The 21,126-nt window shown below is 38.9% G+C and overlaps 2 protein-coding genes across 3 annotated transcripts; one reads left to right on the top strand and one right to left on the bottom strand.

Moving 5' to 3' along the window:
• Nucleotides 1-486: 486 nt before the first annotated feature.
• Nucleotides 487-9,583, bottom strand: rasip1 (Ras interacting protein 1). Of its 2 annotated transcripts, none has more exons than XM_028471782.1 (16): nucleotides 9,292-9,583; nucleotides 8,474-8,595; nucleotides 7,720-8,171; nucleotides 7,303-7,563; nucleotides 6,998-7,212; nucleotides 6,720-6,884; nucleotides 5,895-6,099; nucleotides 5,029-5,324; nucleotides 4,770-4,931; nucleotides 4,154-4,194; nucleotides 3,723-3,877; nucleotides 3,477-3,589; nucleotides 2,532-2,817; nucleotides 1,171-1,334; nucleotides 947-1,088; nucleotides 487-798 (listed from the first exon to the last, which is right to left on the bottom strand). In XM_028471782.1, the coding sequence occupies exons 2-16, from the start codon at nucleotides 8,593-8,595 to the stop codon at nucleotides 620-622; spliced, it is 2,958 nt and encodes a 985-aa protein (XP_028327583.1). In that variant the 5' UTR covers nucleotides 9,292-9,583; the 3' UTR covers nucleotides 487-619. The 2 variants fall into 2 exon arrangements, with proteins under 2 accessions (XP_028327583.1, XP_028327582.1); XM_028471781.1 differs by having other exon boundaries at nucleotides 6,968-7,212.
• An 857-nt stretch (nucleotides 9,584-10,440) lies between these two features.
• On the top strand, nucleotides 10,441-14,838 carry cox6b2 (cytochrome c oxidase subunit 6B2). The gene is made up of 4 exons (XM_028470664.1): nucleotides 10,441-10,575; nucleotides 13,193-13,343; nucleotides 14,445-14,545; nucleotides 14,636-14,838. Exons 2-4 carry the CDS (start codon nucleotides 13,238-13,240, stop codon nucleotides 14,687-14,689), a joined length of 261 nt encoding a protein of 86 aa, XP_028326465.1. The 5' UTR covers nucleotides 10,441-10,575; nucleotides 13,193-13,237; the 3' UTR covers nucleotides 14,690-14,838.
• The last annotated feature ends 6,288 nt before the right edge of the window (nucleotides 14,839-21,126 follow it).

Here is a 21,126-nt window from a genome sequence, read left to right on the forward strand (position 1 = left end):
TGAAATACATATCCTGTCATGCTACTGGTTCTTGTCTTTGAACAACCCACCTCCTAACCTTTGTATGATGATCCCAGTCATGTGTCTGAATCATGATTGTGAGTTGGATGGAACCATTATTACAGCAAATGAGAAACTTCTTCCTTTGGATCAGACGATAATGTGCCTGTGTGATTCCCCTCTTAGTCAAGAAATCTTACCTGCACACTCATAATTTACCATCACAGGTGGAATGAGTCCTGCATTGCCACCTTGTGGTTAATTTATTTTATCTATGGTATATAACTTAAAGTTAAAGCCAAGTCACTTGGCCCCCACAAGAAAATAATGCAGCAAAAAATACTTCAAAGAATTATGGCAACAATTTAATTTCCATCTAAACCAAGGGGTTTAAAACATAGATGACAGCCAAGGAACAGGCAAATAAATCACAGCACTACATGAATCACATGGAAAACAAATCTAGTGAATTACACAATTGCCACACATTTTTTTTTAAAGAATTCATGGAATAACATTCTAAAAGAATACAATGAAAAGGAGATGCATGTTCAGTTGGTGACTGTTTGTTTTTTTCTATTGTTTTTATTTTCATCTATTTTTTTTTTAATGGTTATCCTTAAAGTCGAGTCCTCTGATTGGCTGGGAGCTCGTCCTGGTCAAGTCCCCACAAGAAGGTTCGGAGACGTGTGACTTCTTTCTGGAGCTCAGAGCTCGGGATCGGCAGGGAGAGGTCAAGGCGAGGTGTCTCGTTTGGAAGGATGAGAGGTGGATGATCCAGAAAGCTCTCAAAGATGTCTGCACAATAACAAGCACATGATTGAATTATAACCATTCACAGCCTGAGTCAGAAACTGGTTTACAATTTGGTATGTTCATCACTGTAATTAGAGGCTCATCAACATTCCTATGAGCATCAATAACATGTATTTGTTTTCTGTATTACCTCCACTCAGCTCAGTACCAGGTGGAGGAGCCCAGGATGCTGGTGGGGCCCTGGTGGGTCCCAACTTGTAATGTGTGAGCAAGTGGTGCAACTGGGAAGGGCTTAACAAGGCATGGTCCTCCAGTAGACTAGTCCAGGATGACTAGAACATAAGAAGTTCATGAAGAGATAGCTGAGCAACATTCAGCAAAGGGTAGACACATTGACCATTGAAGGTGAGTTACCTGAATGAGTCTCGTCTTGGGAATACACAAGAAATTCACCGTGATGGACAGTTTCTTCATGAACTCTGAAGCTATGTCTCCTAACCCTGCTCCCTGTAGCCAGTCCAGAACCAGGTCTAGGTTGGTACGGATCTGTACAGCCCTGGACCAGGAAAACAGTCCATCTGCCAAGAATTGAGGATAAAAGGTTTAATTAAAATTACGTCGCTCACTCTTTTTTTTTTTCTTTTTCTTTTTGTTTTTACAAATAAATGTCATTTGTAATACACTAGTTTTTGATTTTTTTCATTAATGCTATGGCTCACCAATGTTTGCTTCAATAATGTCTAAAACATCTGTCATCAATGTTGATCATATTATACATACAGTACTTATAAAAAAGACCAAGTAGACCATCTACAGTATAGTAATTAAAAATGAATTATATAAATTATTTAATGCCATATTGCAAACTGTAAGTGGTAGAACAACACGACTGTGAAATGTTTGTGTATATTTGTGATCTTGCACATGCATCCTGAAATATGTAGTGTTTGGTTGTTCACAGTGACATGCTATGTACCTCAAATATTCATTTATTTTTCATTTATTAACGACAGTTCTAAAAGTGGCACATAACTCATCACATCAATATACTTTAGATGATTGGTCTAAAGCTGATACAATGTAGGGTAAGATATGTCTTTTAAGTAATTGATATAAATGTTTAGTCTCTAAATACATGCAATATCACTTTATATGTGGGCATCGCCATCTTGGGGATTTCAACCAATCAGTGTTTGCATATTGCATATTATAATCCCAGTGTTGTATGTCACATTAGGCTAAGTCTTGATATTTCCACTCCCATAGAGAGTCTATGGTGAAAATCAGACATTTTAGTGCTTAATTACTTGTCATATAGTTCATTCAATGTTATGATGTTTTTTCTACAAAGACCAGGAACATCATGGCAGACAGATTTTGACATTGCACTCCCAGAAAACGAGAAATCAGACTTTGAAAATGCCAGTCGGTGAAGTATTTAGACCCCACTGTCAGCAATCGTACTACAGATCTATGCTTGCCTTCCAGCTGAACAAAGAAGACACCTTGAAACGGACAATTGGGACGATCGGATGTTGTTAAGCTCATAAAACCAGTTAGAGTTGCGTGGATGGCGACACTTCCTTGAGTAATCACGCCGTCACAGTTTGTCCACCATGACAACCTAAACAAGTGTTTATTTCATATTCAGCTTCTAACTAGCTCTCATTCCTACTAGTAAAGTTAACATATTAAAGTTTTTTAGTTGAGTTTTCTTTATCCATTGGGTTGAGTATCCCTTTAACAATCAACAGATTTCACATGTTTAGTCTCACCTCTTTCTAACAAAGTATTGAGCAAGGAGGTGTTGGTGAAGAAGAAGAGATAACCAAAGGTTTGCGAGGTGAGGGGCGGAGAAAGACAAGCTTCTCGTGACAGCATCAGCGAACAACGATACACTTCCACCAGCCCGGCAACCCTGGGTGGTAAGGCAGACACGTCATCCACCTCTCCTTCCCCTCTTATTTTCTCCTCCTCTTCTGCACTCGTAGCGCCATCATTCTCTTTCTCGCTGGAGAATGGGTTGGTGTCCAGGAGAGCTGGAAGAAGTGAGTACAGGGTCTTTGTGGACCCAGAGGGCAGAGAGTGGGCTTAATTTGTTTATGAAATACCTAACAAAATAAAACAATGAATTACTTTTGCCGCACTTGTCTGTAACTTTTAAATGTTATATGTTTTAAATTACTTGTGTTTTTCAGGTCTGTAAAAATAAAGGTTATAATGAAATGTGGGATAGTTGATAGATGACATAATGGAATAGTTTCAACCATGGGCAGAGAAGAAGATGGAAGGGAAACACTCGATAAGGCTGACATTACGCTGTCATTAGCATGAATATGGTGTCATGAAGGCTGTCAATAAGTGTCGTTCGCTAAATATGACACCTTTGGAGCTATGTTGGCATTTTCTGGGTTAGGTGGAGGGATCTAGTGGGGTTAAGGTTAGGGTCAGGGGTTAGGGTAACGAAGGGTTAGGGTTAGGTTAATGAACGACTCTTAATGACAGCCTTCATGACACCTTATTCATGCTAATGACAGATGTCAGGTCTTATTAATGACAGTGTAATGTCAGCCTTATGTAAAAAACTTCAAGTAAAGTGATATCAATGGAAGTTTAGAAATGTATAGTTGCACCAACACAACAACACAACAAACAAGATCAACTGTACCATGGACACAGGTAGAGACTTAGCACATATAAAAGACCTGAGTCTGTTTTACCTTGGTGAGGTGATATACACACTGCTGAAAGGTGTGCATTATAACATCATCCAGTTGTGCAAGTGCTTCTGAGCAAGTGTCCATGTCAGCTGCCAAAACTGGATCCCCCGGGGCTTTAAAGAGACATTTATTGGAGTCGATTATTGACTATGTGCCGCCAGCTATTATTCTATTTAACGTTGCCAAACCTCTGACATAAATCACCACTGCCAACTCACTATTTATTGAGCAGATAATTTATCTCACCTTCAAACTCCCATTCTTTCTCCATGGCTTCCACCTTGACCTGAAAGAAGTTCAGAAGCTCGGTGGCATTTGACATCCAGAACATGAGAGGTCGTAGATCAGCTGAGAGTTTCTGGACATTGGGTGTGCTTATCTCTCTCTCCTGCTCTGTGGAACTGAACAAAACATTCACATAATAACAGAGTCGCGTTGGGCTGTTAACATTCTTCTGTCAGTAATTCATGCCATCTTTAAACTGAAACACATCACTGTAAGTAAAAATAAACACAGATATTTTCCCCAACTATATTTAACATTACTGTATTAAAATGGCTTTTATCATACCACAAAAATGTGCCAGACATAACATCGCAATTACAGAAGTTATCATGAATCACTCAGCAGGAGGTCTTAAACAGAGGAAACATTACGTAGAACAAAAATGTTCTTACTTCTGCGTGGGATGCTTATCCCCAAATTCCTTAATGTTATCCTTTAAAGAGAGTTGGAGACAGAAGAGAGGAGAGGCATCTTAGTGTGGGAGTGGAGGAGGGGGATCAGAGTCTGGCCCTGCAGCCAGGACAATTACAGCACATTTTCCAGCAGGAGGGAAGTGACTTCAGCTCATCCTCGCTCCTGTTCGCAAACCAGTGAGCCACAATAAAGGGCACATGTCCATCTTTTGGTTGTTCTGCTTTACATTTTTTTGATCATCCTAAGATGTGAAACATGTTTATTTTCTCGGCAAAGCTTGTTTTGTTGCAGGTTTATAATCCTAGGCCACTAACACTGTGGTGTGATAAGTCAGAAACACACTGCTTGGATGGAATAACCATCTGAAAGTGTAGATTATGATAAGTGGTAAACTTTTAACCAATAAAAGAACTTGATAAACTATGATTTATAGTGGCGTTGTATTAAATATTTCATTCATATTGGTATACTACTGTATTTGATATGGCTAAACTTTTTACTTTTCTCTATAGAAGTGTAAATAATAAGCAATTATAAATCCCTCCCTCACCACTTACTTTTTCACAGTTTTCAGTTAGCTTGCTGTATACCTACCCACACAATTTCCTTGATTAGATTAGCAGACTTCAGTAAAATCTGTGGTGTGAGAGCAGGATCCAGATGTTTAGAGGCATGATCTATCATGATTGACAGGAGATAAGCAGGAGCCAAAGGACCACCGCCAGAGTCTGGAGAGGAATTCTTAGAGATTATCTCCTGAAAACAAGGCATTGAATAGATAGAACCTTTCAGCGAGGACGCTTTACCTTTAGATGGTAAGAGTTTATGTAAGTTCACAGGTCTCTGGTCTCACCTGTAACAAGGCGTCCGCATGGCGAGGATGGAACTTCAGGATGGCCTCTGTCGACCCCAGGTACTGCCTCAGAGCTTCCTGTCTGTCCACCAACCCTGAAGGGCAGCAGGTGGTGGCATCAGCCTGCCATGGTAGGGTCAATGCCAGTGGTGGAGAAGGAGTAACTCGTGGATCACGATACAGGAAAAGGAAGTGGTTCCCGAGGCCGATCACATCCCCAGGCTTTAGGACCGTCTCTCTGTACAGGGCCATGCCATTGTGAGTGACGGCACCTCCTCTGAAGGGCCGTATCAGAGCTGAGATGAAACCAAGATGCGTTCGGAGACAAATAAAATACAATCATTCTCAGGTTGTGGTAAACCAACTTAAAGCTAGTAAACATTATATGGTGTATATCACAGGTGTCAAAGTCAATATAGTTCAGGTAACAAATATGGAGTAGTTTGATCTCAAGTGGGCCACAGATTTTATGCAGGAAAACGAATACTATCAACATTATTGTGCCCCAGTTTCCACTTCTGCGTAGACATAAGATACAAAATGTAAGAAACTGACCCAATATCCAAGCAATAAGTGATAAATATCAGTCCCAACTGGATGTTCACTTTAAATTTCCCAGATTTTGTGACCAATTTCTATTTAATGACGGGAAATATTATGTCATAATTTGACTTGAAATTTAAGGAATTTGTAAGAAATTGAGGAAATTGGGAAAACTGTGAGCCCCTGCAAATATTGTTGAGTTTTGAACAATTATTCATGCTTTCTCTGTTGTTTTTGTTTTCTCCTGTGGGACGAATTGGATGATCCAAAAGGCACAGACACAGTTTGACACATTTGGTTTACATGCTTTGCACTGACATTACCTTGTCCTTTTGGTGTCTCAGAAACAGCAGAGTCTCTCCTGACAATCAAATGTCTTGCCAAAAGGTCAGGAGCAGACAGAAAGGTGTCTACCTTCAGAGGCCTCTTCCCTTTCCTCTCCCTCTCCTTGTCCTTTTCTCGCTCCCTCACAGTTGGTTTTCTTCCAAACACATGTGTGTGTCCCGCCATGATGTACAAAACAAAGTCCTAAACAAGACACACAGTGGAGAGTGAGGGAGGTCTGTTATCTTCAAGTGCTATATGGTTTATCTTCTATCAGATTATGCCTTGAACAGAAGGCAGCTGATAAGGAATAAAGTGTGTCACAGTTTGATACAATGAAGCCCTGAGTGAGCTCAATGTGTGCGATGGAGTGATGTACACAGAGGGGGCTCTGTGTGTGCACCATGGATAAATTGTCAGGCATTGTCTGGCTCCAAAGTTGTTTTGTGTTTCCTGGTGGATGGAAGAAGATGGGAGAATTATGGAAACCCTGATGGTATGTGGCGATTACAGACATGCAGGTCTGATGTCATGCACAGGGTGTGTGTTGCTCTTTGGGTCTCCTTCACAACACCACTGTTAGCTTTCAAGTGTTTATCAGAGCTCCAGGACCTTTCTTGAAGATCATTTAGAGTTTCTGACTCATGTTTTTATTTTATTTTATCATACTTTATTTCTTTAGATACAGTATTGTGTATGTGTGTGTGTGTGTGTGTGTGTGTGTGTGTGTGTGTGTGTGTGTGTGTGTGTGTGTGTGTGTGTGTGTGTGTGTGTGTGTGTGCGTGCGTGCGTGCGTGTGTGTTTTATCTGTTTGCATGTCTCGCCTTGCTCTGATCGTAGCCCTGCAGCAGGAGAAAGTAGGGCCTGTCTGTGGGTGGAAGGATCAAGCTTTGTGACATCACTTCAAGGTCACAGCTTGAGTAGTCCCTCTCGTCCTCGACTGGTTGGTTTGTCCATCCAACCTTTGCTTCAGCTTTGGACGCTCTCACCTGGAAAAAGGGATTGATGGCACAATGATTAGAAGAGCAAATGTTTATCCAGTTCTATTTGGTTACTTCATCAACCTCTTTACCTCCCCTGGCTGTGGGTAGATCATGCTCACAATGTTTTTCCTGTCTTGTACACCTCCACTGTTGTTGGGACGACTGCCTGAGGAATTAGCGTCCGTGCCGACGTGGTTACCCTGGCGACGACGCAAACTTAAGTTCATGTCACTGATGCTCCTCCTGAGCTCAGAATTTCTCCCTCGGTGACCCCTCTCCTCTTCCTCCTGCCCTCCACCCGACGACGACATCCTGCTACGCCTCCAGCGCACACCTATTGTCCAGACGATAACAGCATTGGTCATCGGTTGTGTTCAAACACCTAGATCTCCTACAGCTCTAACATTTTGGATCCTGAAAATACCTTGATAGTTCTCTCCTTCTCTCTCACGCTCCTTCTCTCTTTCTCGCTCCTCTCTCTCGTAGTCTTCCTTACTCTGTATTTCAAAGCGCCGTTCAAATCCTTCCTTAGGCCGCCACATGTCCACTAACAACAAAGGACATTCCCATGGGGCAACACTTCTCCGGCACTCTGTCTTCCATTTGATCGCTCCATCTGGTTGCTGCATGGGCTTTCCAATGACATCACACAACAGGAAGTCCTCAGGGCTGTGTTTTTGGAGAACTAGAAGGTAATGGAGGAATGTTGCATTAGAGGAGGGAGGGTAATCACTTTCCATAACACGATGTTTATGTTTACATTAAGTCATTTCCATTTGGTTTAGCATTTCGTTTTTTTGAAAACAATTATCAGTGAGAAAGACTTTTCCTTTTCCCATACCTGCATCATCTGTCTCCTCCCTTTCCCTCTCAGTGTAGCGAGTGATGACCTGGGAGATGAGTTGCTTGGCTGTTGAGTGAATGTTGGCCAGCAATGAGCGATAGTTGGCTCCACTGGAGAGAGCATCCCCGTAGATCTTGATGAGACCTGGGGCTGAAGATGAGGCAGGAGGCAAGTAGTGATGAGAGGAGGGGGCAGCTGAATGAGCCCAAATCTCTCTCTCCCTTTCCCCCACAGCCTTATCCCGATCACTGTTGGAACGCCCTCGCAGGAAAAGATGGGAAAGGCGTTTTGCGCGGGACTGGTGCCCGGCAGGCCGAGGCCGGAGGAAGGCCGGGGAGGGAGATGGGGATGGGGCAGGAGAAGCCAGCGTTGGGGTGGAGTTAGAAAGCGAAGAGGAAGGAGCAGAGGGGGCTTCATGGAGGGAAGCAGCGTCAGAACTGGTTGTTGACCTGGGAAGAACAGAGGAGGGGAAGACAGATGGAGGAGAGAGGAAGGAGAAAGGAAGTGAGCAGTCAGTCAGCTGTGAATTATGACTGACAAACAACAAGGTCTAAAATAAACTTGAAAAAGTTGCAGCATTTAAAAGATAGTGATTATAATGAAAATAAAAGAGGCGGGCCTCAATACACAATGTGTTTTAAAAAAAAGTTCTTATCAGGCACTAAAGTGTGAGAAGCTTTAAGGTTCTGTGAAAATGGACGTAAAGGTTGGAAAAATAAAACATAAAACAACAAGTGAAAATGAGACTGACTTCACAGAGATGGCGCTGGGCCAGCGACCGCCAAGCTTTGCAAAGTGTTTCCTGGGAGAATTTATCCACAAACCCACGGGGAAATGAAGTTTCCCAACACGAGGACTGCCAGACCCTTCCATCTGATCAGGAACAAAGTAGAAAATACTGAATCAATCATTGAGCTGAAAATCATGACACAATAACATGTTTTCCTCAATCTTGATTCCAAACTATACCACAAAAGGTGCAACAACTTGAAACAGTTAAACAATGGAATGACGCCAGCATGGAAAAAAATCAACCGGATACTTAGAGCAGGTTGTCAACATGATAGAAACATAACATTCCCCCCTAGCCACCCCTGACAATTACCAAGTGTATTTCCTATCCTCAAACAGGAAGTTACCAGTGACTCTGGTACAGTGGTCGAAGTGACAGGAAAAAACCCAAAGCACAGGGCTCTGCCTTTACATTTTTCCATAGACACTCCTGTGTTAATCAACATCACAATCTAGAAATACACATATTTTCTTTCACTTCAGGAAATAGGGGATGATTATTAATTTAAAGTTAATTACAGTGCTATTAAGGAAAAGTGCGTCCATTCTGACGTATGATGTCTGACATGTTAAATCTTGACATGAATGTGGTCAACTAAACTCTGCAAAATGTAATAATAACAATGATGTCCACGCTATTATCATTCCATGCATAAGACGTGGCTTTTTCAAATGAACTGGCTCTCCTCTGTTAGATACACCAAAAAGGAAAGAAGAAAGCTCCAGAGATTGCGCATAATCTAAATTCACATAGCTTAAATTGTTTGAAAAACTTACCCACGGTTACTTCTTATCTCCCAGCAGTGCAATAATGTAGTCCTTTTCGATACTTAAATGAAAATCTGTTACTCAAAATTACTGAAGTGCAGGATGTTATTCCTTCTCCACATGGTAAAAACCCATTTTTGAGCGGCCTCGGGTTCTTTGACTTCTCTGTCGTTGTTTCTTCTTGTATTTTCTGGTTGCTTGTTTTGTTTCTTCCAGACTAAAAGCCTTTTATTTCGTTTTCCCTCCGAGTGAATGAAATGTGCCTCCCTTTCTCCGGCTCCCAGCTGCTCTCGGTCTATAGATAGAGAAATGGGCCCATTGTTCTAAGTGACAGAATTTCCTTCCTATGCTTTGGACAACACCTATATCCTGACTTACTGAGACAGAGCGAGACATTGGTAGAAAGTGAGGGAAGGGTAAATTTACATACATATATGGAAGACTAACACCATTTTGAAAGAGAAAAAGACATTTATCTTTAAGGCTAAAATGTGTTTTATTGAATGAAGGATGATATCAGGGGGAAAGACATTGAACAACTGTGGTGTGTGCTTTCTGCCATGTTGTAATCACCGACGATAATGAATAAAAAAAGTTGTTTCGGTTAAGGTTTTGCAGGACAATTATTTTGAAAAAAAAAAATCCCTCTAATCTTTGACCTACAGTAGGTTTGTTGTGAAAGACCTAAGTTTACCGAACTGTATATTCAAAATAAATAAATAAATAAATGAAATACACCAGACAATGAACCAGGCCAACATTAATTCTAATCTCACATATTGTATATGCAGTATTTCTGGATGATTAATTATGCTTTCCTTCACAGGATTTTGTTTTTGTTTTTTATTATGTTAATTTTCAAGTTTGATAAGCACTAAAACTTTCAAAATCTTGCTCTTAAATTTTAGAAGTGAATGTCAGTTTAGGTGTAAATTCAGCTGTTTTCTGTTAGTTTCCAAGTTTCCCACAAACAGAGATTAAAATCGTTTATTAAGAATAATTGCTGCATTATTACATATTGTTGATTGTTGTCATCTGTCTGTGGCTGTATTTTATCCCGAGAACTATTCCACTTACCTACCTGTTTTGGCATTTCCCCTGTCTTTAAGCAGATTTGACCTCAGTTTCATGGGCAAAATGGAAAAAACTCCAAAATTAGCAGATTTTTGGCTCATATTTTGGATTTCAACTGATTCTAGGCGGTATATCATCTTTTTATCTGGCAACTCAAGTCCCCTATCCCGTCATGCATTGCGCTGTAGTGAAGGCAGCCACTCTTGAGGACGCGACAAGGTGAGATGCCGTCACTGTTGACTGTTTTTAAAGCTTTTGTTGGTGTTTAATGCCTATTTAATCCGAATTACGCCAGTATTTTTCCACACTGTCTGTTATGCAACATCATGTCATGTATTATGTACTGTTCTGACTCATAAATGATTTTAGTTTACGAGTTCACCCGTTAGCAGCGAGCTAACAAAACTAGCAATCCGATGTAGCCGAGCTACAACGGCCATGCTAATGTGTTTAGTGTTTGGTGCTATTTTCTGACTTGACAGCCGACCAGTCAACCCACTATGTTTCGATAAGTAAGTCGTATCAATAAATAGTTTGACAGTCAACAGCAATACACTTATTTAATTAAGAATGACTTTGACACTGTGTTTTTAATGCAAACTTAGTGTGACCCACAAAAGGTTTGGTCATATTTGCTCAAAAATGTATATTAACCAGGTTTCATTAGACTTTATTGATATTAATACACAAAATAATGTGGTTTGTCAGAAATACATTGATTACATCAGGAAAAACTAGCATTCTCCATGTTTAATCAACAAAGTTGAACGTGTTCTTTATTTTAGTACTTTGTTTTAAACCGTAAATATATACTTTTAGATGTATCTACAATCCCCCCCATGTTGACCATAAGAGACAAAATGCACGTGTGCACCTGTTTATCCTTAAGTCTATTAATCCATATTTCCTTCAAGTTTTTACCCAAACATCTTGAGTTATTGTTCCCCCAAAGCCTTTGCAAAGCTTTTAAACCCTCCAAGATGTTAAACTTTTAGAGACGTCCTGATATTCACAATGTTTAGAATATATTGTATTGAGAAAGTGCTTTTAAAGGTGCTCAAAGACACTTTACAAATGTAACACATTAGAGACAAAATGAATAGAAGAAACATCATAATTGACATAAATCAGAGTTTATATGCAACTACTGCCCTTTCAAAAAAAAAAAAAAAAAACGTGTTAAAAGAAGTGAAACGTGGCTCGACATTAACACTTGCCAGTTTCTAAGTGAAGCTTATAGTGTGGTAAGCTGTCATTACCCATAACAGGCCTGACATGCCGAGTACACTTGAGGTGAACTTTGTCACAACACCTGTCTATGACAAGGAGCATGAGTGGTGGCCCCCGTCTATAATAAACCTCACAATTTTTCCTCCTCCTGGCTTTTAAAGAATATAACCAGACTAAACCTCTACCTAGGCCTGGGCAATATATCTAGATTCAAGATATAATAAGTTTTTTTTTTTGCTTCATTTTAGTGATATAGAAAATATAGAGGTCGACCGATATGGGATTTTCAAAGCCCAATGCAGATACCGATTTAAAAAAAAAAAAAAAAAAAAAAAAAAAAATCAGCCGATACTTGAGGCCAATATACTTTTTTTTAAAGCACATTGATTATGAAAGACAATTGAAACACTCATATGATATAAATGTATATATTAGAAATTATATTAAAAACACCAATTGAACTCTAACATAGAACTTTAAATATACCCGTACACAACCAAGTAAAACAAAAATCATTATCCTATTAAGGATATAATAGGATAAGGATATTTGATCAGGCACTATTATATTATATCCTTATCCTATTATATTGGCTTTTTATTTGTGAGCCTATTGGCTTCTAGCTCTCCCATGCACATTATTATTATTACTTTTTGTTGTTGTTGTTGTTGTATATTCATACATCCGAATGGATGTTTCTTTATGTTCTGTCTTTTTTCCTTTAATGGCTACTCTAAAGTGCTAAATAAAATTTAAAAAATCGCCCAGTCCATATATCGTCGACCTCTAGAAAATTACAATATTGCCTATATTGATATAGTTTTTTCCTACTTTTTTGCATTCCATCCACAATGTGAGCCAGCCCCCTCTTTGTCTACATTTGTTTACCTTTTGAGTCAGCTATATGTGTGCCACAGGCATGTTTAATTTTTTATTTGCACTATGCTGAGATGCTAAGGGAAGAGTTAATCTTTTTTTTTAATTGTAATGTTATAAAATATGTAGTTATGTGATTTGTTTCATCAGAAAATTGAATCCACTGTGAAGTTGCTGTTGCACTTTTGCTTAAACCTGGGTTAAAGCTTGAAATTGTTAAATGACAGAACCTCATTTACTTTTTATTTTGAAATTGTTTTATGCATTTTAACTTTTGAGGACAATCACAGCAATAAAGTTGCACTTTTGACAATATATCTGATGTCTGCAGTCATTTTTAAGTGCATTGAAAATCGAATCGAAACTAGATTTTTTTTTTTTTTTTTTTTTTTTTTGTAAGCGAAATTGCCCAGCCCTAGGAGAACAAGACTAAAGTAGCTCATATAGTGCATCTGTTTGTTAATAAATGTGCCTGTGTGGCTTTTTTCATCAGCAAATTTAACCCAGAATTGTCTTTCTGGTAAGACTTTAATGAGTTATGAATATTGAGATTTATATCATATATCGCCATTTTGAGAACAAATATTGACATGACTTTTGGTCCATATCGCCCAGCCCTACCTCTACTATGATGTATGATCTTTTAACAGAGCTTGTATTTAAAGTTCACTAGAGTTATCCTTTAAAAGTTGAGTTAATGTTCCCACTGATCAACTCTTCTTTGTTGCAGGTTAACCAGTTCTTGTTTCAGTGCTGTGTGCTAAGGCTCGCAAACATGTCTGACACCATCAACGAGAAAATTCAAAACTACAGGACAGCTCCCTTTGATGCTCGATTCCCCAACACCAACCAGACTCGAAACTGCTACCAAAACTACCTGGGTAAGCACGAGTATACTGACACTGCAAAATATATTGAAATAATGTATTCTTTTCTATGTATCTTCAATTAAGTTATATCTTACAGCTATGTATTACACCTTAGATTTTACAGGTTTTAATAAAAAAAAAAAGTAAAAAATTACATTTTAGTTTGAGAATCTCTAAAGATAGTGATTGGGCGCCTTCTTTCGTTTTGATAAATTTTAATCTAACTGTAGATTTTCACAGATCAATTGTATTACCGTATGTCCACGTGCTTACAGTTGTGTATTCACCGGCTTTATTTGATTGAACTGAGTCATTGCCAAAGCTTTCTCTGACCCTTTTTAGTGCACACCAGCAAATCCTGTCTCAATTTAACTGCTCTAGGATTCATTATCCCTGAGTCTAAGTCTACTTAGTTTGAGCTAGACCGTGTAAACATGCAACTGGATTCTGGACTGGTTTATAGAAGTGGACTCTAGACCAGATGAAATCGCTCACCGTGCGGTTCCAAACTCTAGAGCAGTGTGATTAAAGTAATAATATGTGTAAAATAATAATGTCATCTTTTATTGATCACAGTCAAATTATTGCCTCAGAAGTAGCAATGTGCGGCCCCAACGTTGTGGGTGTTCTGGGGAGCAATTTAGGGCAAAGTGACCCCTAGGGGGTTCATGCTTACTCTGCTGGAATCAAACATGGACCCTCCAGTCCTTCAGCCCCCCTTTCTGATTGTTTCTGATGGTTTTACAGGTTTTTTGGGGGAGAATACAGCTATGGCTTTACTAGTTCAGGGAACACATAAACATACTGTTTGCAGATGAAAATTATGTAATTACTAGCCCTCAACTTTTGATACTCATTGAGAGTATTTCTATCACTCACTATCCTAGTGTAACTGATACATTGGTAGGGAATATACAGTATTTATTTGTTTGCAGCTCTTCCTGTAACAATCGGTCACATGTTCAAACTAAAACAGCTCTTCCTGTCTTGATGAGGCATTATCTGATTCCTTGGTCGTTCACAGGGTTGTTATTGTTTTTGCATTATGTTTGTTTTCACAATCAAAAAGGCAAACCTGAGCTGTTTTTTCTGTTTGTTTGTTTGGTTCTGCAGACTTCCACAGGTGTAACAAGGCACTCTCAGCCAAAAACCAGGATGTGGCTCCCTGCGAATGGTACCACAGGGTTTATAAAAGCCTCTGTCCAATGAGCTGGGTGAGTGACTATAGTAGTTATTATTTTTAATGAAATTTGTAAAAGTTTAGGCTTTGCTTGTTACAAACCTAATGCTTTATGGTCCCACAGGTTTCTAAATGGGATGATCAGATAGAAGACGGAAGTTTTCCAGGAAAGATCTGAAATGCCAGGTTGAAGTCAGCTGTTACTACTTATTATCAGTGATGTTAAATTCATTAACTTTAATTAAAAACACGCACAACTTGTGTTTTGTGTGATTGTCTGAAGTTTATCGACCACATTTGTAGTCAATAAATACACTCCAGATGGTATAAAAGTTTCAATTAATTATTTTTTTTCTTTCATTAGTTGTTGTTTTTCATAATATGTTGTACTTTAAAGGTTCCCTGTATATTACATTATTTTTCTTTAAGTTGCTGCTCTTGTACATTTAAAACACGTACACTAACATAATATTGTGATGGACAAAGGTGGGTGACTACTTTTTACATTTTGGTGGACAACTACAACCTGGTACTAATTTAACACTGGGGCTCATCTCAGACACTTCTGTAGGAATTGGATCTGCTCACTTTGATGGAAGCCATTTTATAGGATAAATCCAACCGATGGACCTACGAGGCCTTAATATAGTTATAATTCTGATGGGAGGATTCATGCTGCTGTTTAAACCACATAAGAAACCAGTATTGATTTATGACCATATTAGATAAAAAGAGAACCCTAAACTTCCATCCAGACTGCGTCAGATTAGAAAGAAGTTATTTTGGGTGTGATGTAAATACTAAATCCAACCACACGATGGCATACGTGGGTTTTGGATCCATTGGATCAAGGAAGAGCCTTTCTAATTTTATTACTGTTCTTTTCTTTTCTGTTTCTTTTCTTTTTTTTTAAATTAAAAAATAAATCTGTATTGTTGTGCTTCATAGGATTTTACAGCATTGAGACGATTTTTTTTTTTTTTTTTTATATCCACGAAAATGCAGAACAAACCTGTAAATGTTGACACAATTTATAGTTGAGTTAAAACTAGCTCTAACTATCCCACCAATGAATCCTGAAATGCCTGAGATAACTCTGGTTTAGAGGAAGAGCTCTATTACAGGTCATGGACACTAATGGTTGAGTGGGACTTATTTTCAAGTCACATTTATATACAAGACCAACTAAAGAGATGTCTATAATGTGTAATCCTTTTATTAAAAAGATTAAAATACCAGTAGCTTTATTGGAGGTACTGAGCCCTTCAAGCTTCATCAGTGCATTCATTGAAAAAAATGTGATTTCTTCAAACCATAGGTATACATTTCATTTGGGACACATGTAAACCTGGGCCATTTCTTGTTGCCGTTCAAAACACTTAGTTTATTTAATATTTAAAAGAAAAATTAATTATTGTAATTTATTTTAAATAAACTAGTTTATCGTAAACATTTATTTTGTGTCATACACTTTTTTACTGTGTTTTGACCCCTAAGACTGACTCTTTCCCTGGGGTTCTATCAAACCCAGGGTAAGAACCACGGTACTAAGCTAAGCACAGTTATTCTAGCCCAAATGCATCCAAACATCAGCGTGATTGGGTTTGCAAAGGAAAAATGAGTATCTGCATACTGTGCGCTGTACATTGACATACATTTTGGTAAATTACCATTTTATTGTGTATATCCTTTTCTTTCAATGTCTTAAACATTTTTTTTTTTTAAATTAATTCTGGGTCTTTATTTGCTGTCAGTTATAAATAAATAATATGACCTAATCTTAGATTGTATCTACTACAATATAAGAACTGTCCTCCACTGAAGCTGGACTAAAGATTAAAAACATAGAAGGACAAAAACTACAACGTTTAGCTGTCGAAATTAACACCGTCTCGGAATTGCCGTTGCAGAGACGTTTTATGACCACCAGGAGGCGCTGTTGTACAATACTTTTACTGCTGTTTTCAAGTTATAACCTTTCATAGATCTACTGCTGTGCCTGAAAGCTCTGCATTGATCAGATTACATGAAAAGATGATCAAAATAAGTGATACAACCAGTAAGTTTCAAAAATATGAAAACTAATGGATGAATGCAACTATTCACGCGCCTATTTAGATGATTTGTAATGTTTTTGTTTCTTTGTTTTCGCTGCTATAAACTCGTTTTAAAAGCAGAAACGTTTTTTAAAATCTTTTTAAGAGACTTCAAATAATTTTATTAAAACTGCAACTTTCGGCACTTGCTAAGTGTTTAAACACACTGTAGATAAAAAAGGCTTTCAATTTGAGCATGTCATTTTTTGATAACTAAACTTCCTTTTATGACACACAACAGTCAAATTCAGCCTTTGGCTTTAGTGCTTTTGAATAAAATATGGGATTTTGTGCGAATAACCAAAAGTACCCCTGCAAACGTTATCAATGTGTTGTTTCTATTCTGAATCTTTCTCTAAAACAAATGTACTTGCACTACATTATTGTCGATTTCTTCCATCTCCTGTAGACACATAACATGACTCGATGTCAGTGTCATCTGCTTGGCTGGAACAAATAAACTACACATTTGACCAGAATCAATTACCCTTAGAATGGAAATGCATTATTCAAAACAAAAAACAACAAAAGAAAAGCTTTAAAGGAATCTTAAAACATTGTCAAAGATCATCCATACTCTTACCAAGGTTGAGCAATAAAAGTGTACAGCAAAAAGATACAAGGTCTAAAAATGTAAATGGTCTTTATTTATCCAGTCAAATGATTTTGAATGCAATAATGAAGCAGAGGTCCTCACAAGTTTAGTGCAGCATATCTGCAAGTAAAGTGTAAGGTTTGGTCGGTGGATATTGTCCAAGGTTGGGAAAACGGGCATCAGACGAAACTGATGGGATTTATCTGATGGTTTCGCTGGATGACAGACATTCATTGAATCCTGATTTCAACATTAAATCCATCCAGGATGATCCATTATTTATTTCCTTGGGCTTTATTGTGTTTGGGCCTGTGTTCACTGTGCAGATGTCTCTTAATTCAATTTTCCTGTTGTCGCACCTTGTCCGAGGAGGAAATGTGGCAGCAATCACTTCCTCGGCAACAGACATCAGGATGCAGATGGGTAGCATAGGTTTCCTCAATGTTAGTTTTGGGTTGCGTGTGTCTTTCTAAAATCTATTTTAGTACAAAAAGTTCACCAAGGTAAAAATATGGTTTTACTCTGTGATAGAGGAAGACAACAAGAATACATGGAAACCTGGGATTCTGAATCACTGTTGATCACATCAGTTCTTTTTATAGAAAATGCTAATAGGTAGGGGTGGAATCTGGAATAAGAAGAAGCTCTGTTACTAATACCACAGTAGATTGCCACAAAGAGGGGTTTTGGTATACAATATAATATATAAAATGAAGTCAAATCATTGTTTTTAGAGAGAACTAGGAATTAAAGTTTCTGCCATTGGTTCAGGTGCAGGTTCTTTTGGTTTTTCCCAACAACAGCGAAATCTCTATCAATCTGTGGCTGAAAAATGTCCTCAACACCCTAGATTATAGAAAGCTTGACTAAAAACGGGTTTGTCTTTGGTTCGATTTCTTGCAAGGAAAGAAAAAGTAGCAAATTAACTTTTTAGTTATAATCTGACGAGATGCCCAAGGAGGGAATGTTTCCTCTGGACTTTATGCACATTTGATGTTGCAAAATGTTCCCAAAACATGGATATGGAATGTGTAAACACCTCATGAATGGATAACCAAGGAACCTTCAAAGATAGCAGACATAGGAAATATATAATATAATCAGAACGGGACACTTTCTGTGTTAAACTAAACTTGAATGGATAAGATCCACGAATAGACACAATCACAAATAATCAATCAAAATGTATTTATATAGCACCTTTCAAACAAATTTAATTGTAGTCCAAAGTGCTTTACATGATTTTACAAAAGTGACTGACAAAAGATAGGATTATTTTAGTAAAATAATCAAAAAGATGACAAGAGTCAGCGAGAAAAATAAAGCAGAGAAGGGAAGAATTTATCAAATATAAAATAATACAATTTGCATAAAACATTAAAAGTGACATTTCAAATAATTCAAAGCATAAATCTATCAATACAACTATAAGCATATTATAATTAATATAATAATTATAAGCATATAAATAATAAAGCACTACATTATACTACATTAAAGCCAGACAGTCACATTATTGCTGTTACACTTGATTATTGTTGTTTAAACTAAATACCCTAAAATAAATGAAACTGTAGTTGTCCCAGTGTCTTCATTTTATATTGACAATATTAAATTACTTTTCTTTCTTTCTTTATAATCTCTGGAAATGTCCCCATGTTTTCATTTAAATCTGGTCACCTTACCTTTATTGGCCCAGAGTAAGCAATAACTGCAGAAGAAGAAGAAAAAGATGGGGGAATCTAATCATTTCCAGAATGCCAGTATTTGATTTATGGACATAGCAGAAATGCAGAAGTCTTTCAAGCTCCAACCAAGTGCACCATCCATAACACCATTCCACGGATAGCGCTCATTCGAGTCAATGAGCTTTTATTTTGGAACTTCCGGTGAATTTGCATACGTGAAAAATATTTGCTGGTGTATATGAATTATTATGGGGGTGATAATCACTGCAGTAGGTCTGGTTAGAACCTAATATTGTCTGTGTGAGAGATGACAGTACAATGGTGTGTCCGAAGTGTGGGGCCCTAGGTGGATTGAAGTGAAATTCAATCTGTTGTGATGCCAACTGGGTTTTGAGAAGGGAAATTTGTCCCTTGGTCAGAGTAAACTTCATGGGGTTTACCTCTCCTGGCGATTAGGGACATCAGGAAGGCATCACTGTCGAGGCTGCAAAGGAGATTGATGTACACAGCTCTGGTTGTTAGACATTTATACAGTATGCCCCAGTGTTTCTCAACTCTTCTTCCTACTTTACGACTCTTGGGGGCCAAAACAATCAATCCCCATGGAATAGAATGCTGGATGGTGGAGTATGATGCGGGCTGGAGGCAGATCGGCCATTTTGGGTCTCTCCGCAAAGACTCAGTCAGCTCCTGGATGGTGTAGCTGCTCGTCATAGGCCTTGATAATGAGTTTAGTGACGTAATGTGCCGGTTCAAGTATGATTGGATGGAGGACATTTGGAGTCAGATTACAGTAGCGGAGACGGCCACCAACTCTAATCAGCACCCTGTCTTCATCCCATTCAGGTGACAGTTTCAGTAGACAACTATCAGAGTGTACAGGTTTACCAGTCTTTAGGTACTCCACTTCTATAGGGAAACTGTCCCTTTGTGCTCTTCTCAGTGTTCTTAGTTCAGCCTGGCGGAAATCTTCTGCTGAAGGGCTATAATCTTTGCTGGCTGCCCCATGCACGCTACTAAATACATTTTGGAAGAGGCTGAACTGGTATGGATTAGGCGGAAGAGAAGCTGTGCTATCTGAAATCTGGCCACGGAACACAAATTTTCTCCTCTCTTCAGAAATATCCTTACTTGCGACATCTGGTAGGACTGGCCACTTTGAAGGGTGTTGCCTCAGGAACTCTGGACCTTGGAGGCAGTGGTTGTTCTCTTTGAGGTAGGCAAAAGTCTTTCCACTTGTGATGTCATCTGCGGGATTGTTTTGTGAGTCCACATAAAGCCATGACTGTGATTTGCTTAACTCTTGTATTTCGGCTACCCTGGTGCCGACGAACACTTTGTACTTACAGGATTTTGACTGCAGCCGAGTAAGGACTGTTGTGGAGTCGGTCCAGTAGGTGTAGTCATTTATTTCCAGAGTGAGCTCCCTTTTCAACATTGCCGCAAGTTTAGCTCCACTCAGAGCAGCACAAAGTTCTAGTCTGGGCATTGAAAGCTGTTTTTTGGGTGCCACGCATGATCTAGTCGCTAGAAAGGATACTTGTATGCCTCCTTCAGAACTGGTGCAGAGGTAGCTCACAGACCCATATGCTTGCTCGGAAGCATCACTGAAAATTTTAATTGTCCTGTGGCAGGTGAAAAGATTGGGGACTGAGTCAGTGTAGCACCTTGGAAAGGAGATCTCAGTGAGCTGGGAAAGTTCATCTTCCCAAAATGTCCATGCTTTGAGCAGGTCCTCGGGCAAGTCAGGGTCACCCCATTCTAATTTTTTCATCCAAAGTTTCTGTACTAGGATTCTTGGCTCTCGTGATATACAGGCTGATGTATCCCAATGGATCGAATTGACTGGCGAGAACTCTGTAGATGGTGGACTGCTCTTTGACTGAAGGGGCCGGCTTGTAGCTCAAAGTATCCGAACGGCACACATGAGTCCTGGAGCTAACTCTTGTGGGTCAAGACTGTTTTGGGTAAGCCAGAGTTTTGCGCTCTCTGATGTGCACTCGACCAGTAGGTGTTTGATCACTTCTGGGTGGCTAGTTGCCCATTGATAGAGTTCAAAATCCAACATCTGCGAGTAGACTCAGTAGCTTTTTGGCTAGTGACTTGGCCTGTTCGACTGAAGGTAGACAGTTGTCTACAGAGAAGCAGCGTTCAACTGCTGTTTGTACGTCTTCATTGGGCTGACTGTTGTTTATCACGTGTTTTTGCAAACCAAACGTTGCACAGCAGGAGCTTG

Source organism: Gouania willdenowi, chromosome 16 (genome assembly GCF_900634775.1).
Source record: "Gouania willdenowi chromosome 16, fGouWil2.1, whole genome shotgun sequence".
Taxonomy (NCBI): Eukaryota; Metazoa; Chordata; class Actinopteri; order Blenniiformes; family Gobiesocidae; genus Gouania; species Gouania willdenowi.